The 12,124-nt window shown below is 43.7% G+C and overlaps 1 protein-coding gene and 1 pseudogene across 1 annotated transcript; both read right to left on the reverse strand.

The window, feature by feature from the left end:
• Positions 1–1,702: 1,702 nt before the first annotated feature.
• LOC111233281 lies at positions 1,703–5,121 on the reverse strand (annotated as a pseudogene).
• A 1,645-nt stretch (positions 5,122–6,766) lies between these two features.
• LOC111233282 (tiggy-winkle hedgehog protein-like) lies at positions 6,767–9,448 on the reverse strand. The gene is made up of 3 exons (XM_022761060.1): positions 9,149–9,448; positions 8,181–8,442; positions 6,767–7,440 (listed from the first exon to the last, which is right to left on the reverse strand). Exons 1-3 carry the CDS (start codon positions 9,446–9,448, stop codon positions 6,767–6,769), a joined length of 1,236 nt encoding a protein of 411 aa, XP_022616781.1.
• Positions 9,449–12,124: the final 2,676 nt, after the last annotated feature.

Below are 12,124 nucleotides of genomic sequence, written 5' to 3' on the forward strand. Positions count from 1 at the left end.
ACCTCAGGTAAATTCAACCGGAGCTTGGGGAGTAGGACTGAACTGCTGGAGCTGCGCCTCAAGTGGTCATTAGAGGGGAACTGCAGTTTGTCACTTCAGCGTTGGATTCATTTTCCAGGTGGCTCCTTGTTTAAAGTTTCTACTGCCCCCAAGTGGTGGAAACATACAGCCACACACAAAAACAAGCAAACACAGCAACAAAACAAATAAATGACATGAATAATGCAGCTTTAAATGGATCTGCTTTGGTGTGAGACATGGCGTGTTATGCAGGCGATCTACTGTCCAATGCTCTGTCAGGTAAGTGCTCTGTCATGTCTTAGGACTTTTGATGAATATCATGAAACATCTGGGTCCACACGGCAGGAAGAGAAAGATAAAACACAACATCAGCAAGAATAGTCAAGACAGTTTTTATATGATGATGTATTTACAGTTGAAGCAGAGGACTCATGGTTTTAGTCAGTTGGGAGACGCTACACAGATCACTTGTGACGAGGTTTAACTGAGGTCTGAGACCTATGGTTCTGTCAGGTACTGACGGTCTGTGGATGTATTTATCTGTAGTATATACGCTTACACTGCTTCAGATCCTCTGATAATGATATCAAGCGTGGTTTTGATGGCCTTGTACTGTAAGTACATAATCTAAGCATTTAGACACAGAATTAGAGAAGCTGCAGGCCGTCTAATCGCTGCTTGTAGCCTCTACTCGTTGCAAAATGGCAATTGATTGCAAATGTTCCACTCAGAGACCGCTTATTAACGTGAGGAGGTTCAACGGGCCAGGTTGTAAATAAATATAATTTATGGATATGTCATTCCTTTATCCAATCACCATAAAATATAATTGGCCTTGACGAGTTATAACGAATCACAGTCGTTCAGCGTTTGTACACGCTTGAACAACATTGAATCCAGTTCATCTTTATAGACATCAGACACATTTTGTTAGTTTAAACATAATACCCTTTAACAGACATTATCTGTCAGTAATAGCAAGATCAGAACATAAATATAATGTCAACACACATCACGCACAACAGCACACACATATGTATATATGAATAGTATTAGGTTGTTGTATTATGTGTCTTGTATAGTGTATTATCGATCAGTCCAGCTCGCCAATCAATATTGACTCACTAACTGGTTTTAATGTTGTGGTTGATCAGTGAAAAATGTAAAATCAGTGTTTGACAACAGAAGTTAGAGCACACTTTTTAACAGCTGTGCTTCCACATGTTCACGCTATCACCGTGGACACAACACCACACGCTCAGCATCCTGTGATAAACAGATACTGATAATCTGTAGATATGATCAGTATATATCTGACTCTCATCTTTGTGACGCCTTCAGTTACTTTTTCAAAATGCCGTCGGTGGAACAATTGTATGTTGTGTTGGAGGAAGACTGGTTACGCTAGCTTAGCACAAAGACCGGAGGCAGGTGGGGACTGCTTGCCCGTGTATGAAGCAGTTGGGATGAGGGTCGGGTGTCAGGGTAGGACCTCGGGACAGATCCCAGGAGGAGCTGGACAACTGCTGCTGGAGAAAGGGACGAACTCTGATCTGACTTGCTGCACTAGAGACTGATCTGAATAAGCGGAAGAAGATGGACAACTGAGTATTCCCGCGTCAGTTCGTCGACATGTTGAGGGTTGTATTCTGGTGTGAATGGACAGTCTATAAAGTTCATCTCAGCTCTGTGGGTGGAAACAACTGCTGTCCATGAGCCATCGCCCCCATGCGTGGTAGAGGAGCTCAGGGTACCAGTGGACTCCGTCGGTTGGTGACACCGCTGAGCTCCGTCAACATCCCAACCAGTGACGCGAACGAGCACCACAGTCGAACCGGGGCAAAAACCCAGTGTGCAGGTCATGATCGCCAACCACCGGTAGCAGGACGCCAACACCTGGTCAACAGATGATGGTGCATGAGATGTTACAGGCGCATAAGACCCTTCGTGCTGCTCCAGGTGAATCTTGTCACTCTGGCAGGGATGAGGAGGTCTGGTCGTTCACTCCCAACGACCAGAAGCTGCTGTCCTGGTTTTATGGTACTAGTGAACACACAGGCCAGACGGCGCTGCATCGGGTACGGTTGTTGTTCATCAACGAAGACCAGGTGAGCCGGGGTCAGCGTCAGTCTGCGGCGTGGCTTTCGGTCTCCAGGACGTGGAACTCTCTCAGGGTTCTGTCCCGGTCCATGAAATGAAGGAAGTCGCTGAGGACAAGGTTTCCCTGTCGGTCAGGGCCAGCACCTTGTCCGCCTGGAGCTCCCTCAGTGGTTTAGCTCCCTATCTTCCAGGATCACCCTGGACGACCCAGGGAAAACCCGCCGCCTTCGCCGCCAAAGAGTTTTCTGTCAAAGTCAGAAAAGTGATGAATAAGTTTAGAGCGTACGATTAACAACAACAGATATCAGTTGTGCCCAGTAGGTGAATGCCAATAACTGACGACCTCTGACCTTTCACAGTTTCCATTCTTCCAGTGAAATATCTAAGAATCTACCAGATCGATTGACTCCTTATTTTATAAAGACGTTCATGGTACTGATGATTGACTCCTACTGATCAGACTGATCCTCTGACTCCTCCTCTCGACCACCATGACGCTGTTTTAAATGAAATATTTCAACAGCCATTGGAGATATGAAGTTGGCACTAATCTGTAACAACATTCATGCTCCCCTCAGGATGAACTGAATAACCCTGGTGATCCTCTGACTTTTTCCTCTAGCGCACCATCAGGTGAACATTTGAATGTGTCCAGTACTGTTTGATGGCACCGTGATAGTGGGTAAAAAAGCCTGCTTGACCCTAACCCTAACCAGTCTGAATGTTTATTTATTTCTTATTTTATTAAAATATATATATAAACATATATATATACATACACTCATTTTTATTATATCTTACTAACGTTTATGTTGTTCTTATATGATTTTACTATGAGCACTTATGTTTAGAATTTATTTTATGTCTCACGTGTGTTTTTTAGTTTTTTATTTATTACTAAAACACTTATTTGAATACCTTTTTATAACCTCTTAGTTGAATATATGAATTCCATATCTATATATTATGAATTTCTATTTTAAAATCCACACACACTGCTTTTCACAGAGCAGTGTATGTGGCCTTTGGACTCATAGTAGAGACCCGTCGAAGCCCGCCTCCACAGCCAGCTGGACAACATGCGTACTTGCTCTTGTCTCGGTCTGAGGTGGTGATGTCACGGCCCGGCCCTTCGTAGTGCAAGACGCTCCTCAGAGTGATGGCCGTCCTCCGTCCAGCCCTCTGTGACGCGGAGTTTCCCCAACAGGCGAAATATTCTGAATGCAGAGCCTGTCAGGAATAAGGGTGCGTAGTGAATGTCTGGCTTCGAGTTGGAGGACTGGTTTAGGAGTATTAAGTGGAACAATCTTCTTACTACAACTATTTTTCTACAGCATTTTGTAAACGTCAGATTATCTTAACTTGACTATCACGAAGTGCTTGATGGGACAATGTAATTAACTGAACATTAACAGCTGCGCATATGACTAACTGCAGGATTCACTTAAAACTGGGTCACATGTGGGGAGAAACACAAACGCAAACGCGTTAGATTAACGTCGATTAATTTCAACCCATTTTTATTGGGCTTTTAACTGAACACCTCCACGGCTAACCAGGCTGACACAGGTTATGCAGCCCAGCGGTTAGCACGTTAGCAAAATAGCTTATCTGCTAATTTTCAGCTAACGCTAGGCACTAGCTGGCTAGCTATGATTAGCAAGGTGGCATTCTTACCGAACTGTGATAATCTACAAGGAGATTGCTAATGTTATGGCTGCAAATGAAAACACTCTTAAAACAAAAATGTACTGAACCGGAGAGAAAAATTTAACCGCGACTCCCTGCTTGAGTTGGTCTTTTAGAACAACTTGAACACCGAACAAGACATTCTCCTGGTAAACAACATGTTGGAGCTAACTTTGATCAACTGAAAAACCGACTCATCGCTCTGTTCGTCATATCCGGTTTAACAGGACGATGGTCCTGTGTGTTAATGAGCGGTAGCCACAGCCCTAAACCCACTCTGGCTTTAACGTCTATTTTCTTTTAATTAGGACCTATAATTTTTAAAAATGTAACATCAATCAAACGTTTTTACTTGAGGTATATAAATTCAAGGACAAGTAGGGTCATGTTTCCAACAGGACTTAATACAATCGGACTTCTTTTTGCACCAGTGGAGTCTCCTGCATGGAGTGGTCCAGAGAATGCGACGTTTTAAGGCATGTCCGCTTGGCTTCATTTTCCAAGGACCCCGGAGTCCAACGTCCATTTTTATTATAAGGTTCTTGAGCAGATTTACCGTCAGGGAGTGGGGAAGACAGCGAGCGTAAACCCAGCATGAGACGTAATGACGTAGGTTATTCTCTCCTTCGGAAAAAGCCTGTTTTTTCCCCCACAGGCGTTTTTAATGACTTAGCTTCGTTAGATAGACCGTTCTCCCTGGCCAATCAGAGCAAACTAGGGAGGGGCGGGCACGTGTCAAGAGTAAGACCAAATAGGGCTTTGAGAGAACAGCTAGAGCAGGAGCATGCGTGTTTTAATGGTTGCCAAAACTGTTTTTTGGCAAATAAATGCTTCATGTTTGTCTATTATTCATATTTGAAAGAGTTAAAGCAATTTCTCCCAGTTTCTCTTTTAGAGAGAGGTTTTAGGGTCGCCAGTGAAAAAATGAACTATAATAAAACTCTACTATAAACTAAAGGTATTAGTCTAGGAGCCTTTGAGGCTTTCAAGAAGTAGTTCTTCTGGAACTAAGAATGCAAAGACTGGTGGAGCTTTTTCCCCTGGTTCTTCGGTATAAAGTAGATCTCTGAATGGTTGTTATGTAATTGTGGCTTTTTTACAGGCGAGGACTGATAAAATACTAAAAAAAACAACATGTTATGAGAGCTGATGTAGTTTGGTGTGGAGTCAATTTGCAAAACATAGCACATTTTCAGGTTATTAAATATAGTTTTATTAGTTGTTAAATGTAGTTTTCGTAGTTATTTTCTGATCTAACCTCTTACCCATCATCCTCTTCATCACACCCTCATCCTTCTGCTCTTCCTCCATCAGTTACCACTCCACTTGTTCCTGTTCATCCTCCAGACTGTTGGTCTGATCCTTGGCATACAGCGCCACCATGTGGCCTTTCTTGGAACTGCCAGTCCGCCTCACGCCCCAGCACCTCAGGTAAATCACTTTGGGGAGTAGGACTGAATTGCTGGAGCTGGCCTCAAGTGGTCATTAGAGGAACTGCAGTTTGTCACTTCAGCGTTGGATTCATTTTCCAGGTGGCTCCTTGTTTAAAGTTTCTACTGCCCCCAAGTGGTGGAAAACAACAGCCACAACAAAAACAAGCAAACAGCAACAAAACAAATAAATGAATGAATAATGCAGCTTTAAATGGATCTGCTTTGGTGTGAACATGGCCGTGTTACAGCTGACCTGTCATGTGCCGCTCTCGCTCTGTTGACCTTTGAATATCATGAACACCTGGTCACACGCAGAAAAGAAAAACAAACACACAAGAATACGACAGTTTTATAGATGTTGTATTTACACTTGAACAGAGACTCAGGTTTATAGCTTCAGCTGGGAGACACACAGATCACCTCTGAGGACGGTTTAACTGATCTGGACCATGGTCCTGATCAGGTACTGGTCTGTGAAACTGTATTTATCTGTATAAACCTACACTGCTTCAGATACACTGATAATATATCAAGGTTTTATGGCCCTTGACTCAGTAATAATCTGAAGCATTTAGACAGATTGAGCTGCGGGCCGTCTGCCTGTGAGCCTCTACCCAAATGAAGCAATGATTGCCAAATGTTCCCTCAGGCCGCTTATTAACTGGAGGTCAACGGCCAGTGTATAAAAAATATAATTTATTGATGTCATTCTTTATATCCATCCATGAAAATATAATTGGCCCTGACAGTTATAACAATCACAGTCGTTCACTTCACCTGAACACATGAATCATTCCACATTTAGACTCAGACACATTTTTATACTTTAAACATAAACCATTAACAGACATTCTGTCAGTAATACAGAAAATAAATAAATGTCAACACACACACACACACATATGTATATATATATATATATATGTTGTATATGTGTCTGTATATGTATTGATCAGCCACAATATTAGACTCACTAACTGGTTTTAATGTTGTGGTTGATCAGTGAAAAATGTAAAATCAGTGTTTGACAACAGAAGTTAGAGCAACACTTTTTAACAGCTGTGACTTCCACATGTTCACGTCACCTGGACAACACCTCAGCATCCTGTGATGAACAGATACTGATAATCTGTAGATATGATCAGATCATATCTGACTCTCATCTTTGTGACGCCTTCAGTTACTTTTTCAAAATGCCGTCGGTGGAACAATCTGTATGTTGTGTTGGAGGAAGACTGGTTAGCCTAGCTTAGCACAAAGACCGGAGGCAGGTGGGGACTGCTTGCCCGTGATGAAGCAGTTGGGATGAGGGTCGGGTGTCAGGGTAGGACCTCGGGACAGATCCCCCAGGAGGAGCTGGACAACGCTGCTGGAGAAAGGGACGAACTCTGATTGACTTGCTGCCACTGAGACCTGATCCTGAATAAGCGGAAGAAGATGGACAACTGAGTATTCCCGCGTCAGTTCGTCGACATGTTGAAGGGTTGTATTCTGGTGTGAATGGACAGTCTATAAAGTTCATCTCAGCTCTGTGGGTGGAAACAACTGCTGTCCATGAGCCATCGCCCCACGTGGTAGAGGAGCTCAGGGTACCAGTGGACTCCGTCCGGTTGGTGCACACCGCTGAGCTCCGTCAACATCCCAACCAGTGACGCGAACGAGCACCACAGTCGAACCGGGGCAAAAACCCAGTGTGCAAGGTCATGATCGCCAACCACCGCGTAGCAGGACGCCAACACCTGGTCAACGATGATGGTGCCATGAGATGTTACAGGCGCATAAGACCCTTCGTGCTGCTCCAGGTGAACTCTTGTCACTCTGGCAGGGATGAGGAGGTCTGGTCGTTCACTCCCAACGACCAGAAGCTGCTGTCCTGGTTTTATGGTACTAGTGAACACAGGCCAGACGGCGCTGCCGTCGGTACGGTTGTTGTTCATCACGAAGACCAGGTGAGCCGGGGTCAGCGTCAGTCTGCGGCGTGGCTCCTCGGTCTCCAGGACGTGGAACTCTCTCACGGTCTTTCTGTCCCGGTCCATGAACATGAGGAAGTCGCTGAGGACAAGGTTTCCCTGTCGGTCAGCGGCCAGCACCTTGTCCCCCGCCTGGAGCTCCCTCAGTGGTTTAGTCCCTCCATCTTCCAGGATCACCCTGGACGACCCAGGGAAACAACCGCCCGCCTTCGCCGCCACGGAGTTTTCTGTCAAAGTCAGAACAGTGATGAATAAGTTTGAAGCGTACGATTAACAACAACAGATATCAGTTGTGCCCAGTAGGTGAATGCCAATGACTGACGACCTCTGACCTTTCACAGTTTCCATTCTCCAGTGAAATATCTAAGAATCTACCAGATCGATTGACTCCTTATTTTATAAAGACGTTCATGGTCCTAGATGATGACTCCTACTGATCAGCTGATCCTCTGACTCCTCCTCTCGAACCACCATGACGCTGTTTTAAATGAAATATCTCAACAGCCATTGGATGAATTGGCACTAATTCTGTAACAACATTCATGCTCCCCTCAGGATGAACCTGAATAACCCTGGTGATCCTCTGACTTTTCCTCTAGCGCCACCATCAGGTGAACATTTGAATGTGTCCGATACTGTTTGATGGCACCGTGATAGCTGGGTAAAAAGCCTGCTTGACCCTAACCCTAACCAGTCTTGAATGTTTTATTATATTCTTATTTATTTAAATATATATATAAACATATATATATACATACACTCATTTTATTATATCTTACTAACGTTTATGTTGTTCTTATGATTTTTACTATGAGCACTTATGTTTAGAATTATTTTTATGTCTCACGTGTGTTTTTTAGTTTTTATTTATTACTAAAACACTTTTGAATACCTTTTATAACCTCTTAGTTGAATATATGAATGTCCATATCTATATATTATGAATTCTATTTTAAAATCCACACACCTGCTTTCACAGAGCAGTGTATGTGGCCTTTGGACTCATAGTAGACCCAGTCGAAGCCCGCCTCCACAGCCAGCCTGGACAACATGCCGTACTTGCTCTTGTCTCGGTCTGAGGTGGTGATGTCCACGGCCCGGCCCTCGTAGTGCAGAGACTCCTCAGAGTGATGGCCGTCCTCGTCCCAGCCCTCTGTGACCCGGAGTTTCACCCCGGGCCACAGATTCATGACTGAAATGGCCAAAGAGTTGAGTTTGTCTTTACACCTCTGAGAACGAGAGAGGACGTGTTCAGAATCACAGTAAACACTTTGGTCTTTCAGCGTTGCCATAGTGACATTAGCAACACAGTTCAATACAGTCTATAACATAACATACTGTATGAGCCAAGTTGTGATGAACTGGAATCATCCTTTAACACCCACCACATTATTATTATTATTATTGTTATTACTATTATTATTATTATTATTATTATTATTATTATTATTATTATTATTATTATTATATATTATTAGGGACCCACGCTGATTTGTCTTCTCTGACTCTGTTTTAGCTCATTGGTTTGGTTTTACTCAGTTTACTGTTTTGTTTGACTCCCAACTGTACAACAAAAACATCAATAATAATAATAATAATAATAATAATAATAATTCTATCACAGAATCAGAATCAATCTAGCACAAACTGCAGCAAGGATAAAATAACAAAACAAGCAACAAACATCTATCCATCTATCTATCTATCTATCTATACACAGTCAGATAGATAGATCCACTGTCTAACTGCTTTGGACTCTAATGAACCAGCATGTAACTAACTAACTAACTAACTAACTAACTAACTAACTAACTAACTAACTAATTAACTAGCCTAACAAGGATTAGTGACTCGTGGAGCTGAAGATGTAAAGAACACCTGCATCATCTGCTCCACATCACTGCACCAAGACAAAGTCCAGAAACTGTCACCGACCTGTGTCATCAGCCGGTCCGCGTTGGTGTTCTCCTCGTCCTTGAAGATGATGTCGGGGTTGTAGTTGGGAGTCAGGTCCTTGAACCGCTCCGAGCTGCGGGTGATCTTGCCCTCGTACTTGCCGCTGGCTCCCAGGGTTTTCTCTGCCACGTTGGGGATGAACTGTTTCAGGGCCAGCGGTGTCAGCTTGGGGTGCCTCCGCTTCCCGTATCCCCTGCCCGGTCCGCAGCCCGAGGTGACGGACGGCAGCAGCAGCAGCAGGCAGAGGGACACCGGCAGCATCTCTCTCATCAGGACCATCTTCTGCGGTGACGCGCCTCGGACTGATCTTACTCTTTATTCCGGTTCTTTCCTTTTCTTTAAATGTCTTTGTCCACTACAGCTGGAGCAGTGCGGGTACCATACCTACTCTCTCTCTCTCTCTCTCTCTCTCTCTCTCTCTCTCCCTCTCTCTCTCCCTCTGAGCACTGATGACAGTGACAGAGGAGGGTTGGACGTCCCGGGTAATATACAATATACATATCCCAAAACCACACACAAAAAGTTACAAGTATTTATATTCTTCACATTTTACTCATTCAGTCCATTAAATTTTAAGTTATTGTTATTGATCCTGACTCACAACAATAAGACTGAGGTCCCAGGTAGCAAAAATGATTTGGCCCAGATCCACCTGGAGCCACCCTAATATCTGGGCCAAATCCGCACAACGGACATGAGCCAGTATCCTTTGGCACAACGGGCCAATACTGGTGTGGATCCGTTTTCTGAGTCTGGGTCAGAACCGGGCCGGCTCTGGGCAAGATGAATGATGAGTTTTTATGGTGATCCGGCCCAGATCCGTACTGGATCCGGCCCACATTTGGGCCAGATCTGGACAAGTGTGGACCATATCCAAGGATCTCTTACCTTCAGAGTTTCTGAATTAATTGTGTCAAGTAATGTTTGTTAGTTTCTAGCTTTAGTCTTAAGTTACAGTTAAGCTAATGTTAGCTACTCTCTAACTTGAGGCTGAAGTTACAGCTGATAGTGACAGCTGATAGTGTGCCCCTTCATTTCCAATGCTTGCTTGTCATTTAATTACCAATACTATGTTGTTAGTTTAGTCTACAATAGTAAAAAACCAAACATAATGATGATAACTTAACATTTATGCCTGATGGCACTTTTCATGCAAAGGTGCAGCCCAGAGCGCTGTAACTGCCTGTAAATACCCCCGACTACTGCAGTCATGTGACACATAAGGAACACATAATAAATATGGTGTAACTTGTATGTTTCTGTGTTGGAGTCGACGTGGTGAACGTGCTGTAGTTTCTTCTCTGTGTGTAGACTGACACGACGCTGTACAGGTGTTTTCATATTGTGATTTTGACATTCAGGAAACGGTAAGTCGCCGTGTGTTTCTCTGTCTGTATTAAACTTCATCAATCACCAATGAATACGAGGCTGCAGGCATGAACTGTTCAAATGTTGGAACTAGAATTAGCTTTTTGTTCCTGATCCTCAAACTATGTTAAGAGTCTTAAGTGAGGAATCAGCCTGTTAGTGGTTTCAGTAGAAACAGTCGCCCCCTCCCACCCTCTGCTCATACATACAAACACATGGGACCAAGGCCGCTGAGAGACCTGCGCACCAACTACAGCAGCTGTGGTGACCAGTGTGAAACCTCATGTGCTCCTTTACCAGTATGATGTGATTCACTGTGGGTCGCGGCGTGTCTGTCGGTGTTGACCTGTGTTCACTTGCAGAGCGGTTTTTTTTCCTCAGGTGAAGTAAATGACTTTGACAGCTGCAGCTTATCAGCCGCCTGATGAACGAGCTGCCGTCCGGTGGAACCAGCGTGTGACGGGAGGAAGTTACTGGTTTTGGTGCTTCTGTGTTTGAGCTTCACGTCAAATAAATCGTAAAGACAAACAGGAAGTGACACAGTGAGACACCAGCTGATCTCGCACACGTTCATTTCATGTGAGATTTACATCAATCAGTCATAAATAAAAAGTATTAGCATGTGTTTCCCTCACACATCCCCCACTGAAGTGAATCCATTAGGGCCCATTTTATTCTATAGAAACAAAACCTGTTCATTGTAATAAAACATTATAATGTTCATACAGATTAGATTTATTTTTTCAGTACAATCTGTGGTACACTCACTTCCTGCCCTCGTGTGTTTCCCGCCACTGTGATTATCTGCCCCGTCTCCGATTTGTTGCCCCCGTGTCTAATTGTCTATCGTCTTTACCTAAATGTCCTTTCACTAAATCCCTCTTTCTCTATTTGTATGTTCGTTTCATGTCATCTTATCTTAACATTTCAATCCTGTTTACTTTGTTTTTGTGGTGAGGAAAGGAGGATTTATCCTCCAGGGGTTATAAATGAAGTTAATTAAAAACAAAGGCCGTACTACTTTCTCTCAGTCTTCACTTTTCCCTTTTCATGTGTAGAGCGGAGTGCAACCTGAACAAATGTATTTGAGCTGCGACTGTGGATCGAGTGTTTCTGTGGTCTGCACTGAAAGGTCAGACAGGTCAGGATTACAGAGACGCCCTCCAGCCGGTGATTTTCAGACATTCAGAAATACTTGAGTCTTTTACCTTTTACCTTTCGTTTCATGTTTCAGAGGAGAGAACCGTCAGAGTGAAGAGCTGGTTCCTCAGACGAAGGCAGACGGATCATTATGAAATGTTCTGTATAAAGAAAGAGAACTGGTCTTTACCTGAGACAGACGACACAAGCACAACAACTTCACCTCAAATACCCTGAACACAACATCCTAATTAAGACTGATCAATAAATGAGATAGACAAAGTGTGTGTGTGTGTGTGTGTGTGTGTGTGTGTGTGTGTGTGTGTGTGTGTGTGTGTGGAGGGACAATTTGCTAGATTGAATATTTGTCTTGTAAGAGTGTGATTTAAAGAGTCTTGGCTTTGAGAGCAGCCTCAGTCCTCAGAGTCTGAGTGTGTGTGGTCACTG

The sequence above is a fragment of the Seriola dumerili genome, unplaced genomic scaffold, assembly GCF_002260705.1.
Source record: "Seriola dumerili isolate Sdu_G_001 unplaced genomic scaffold, Sdu_1.0 BDQW01000383.1, whole genome shotgun sequence".
Taxonomy (NCBI): Eukaryota; Metazoa; Chordata; class Actinopteri; order Carangiformes; family Carangidae; genus Seriola; species Seriola dumerili.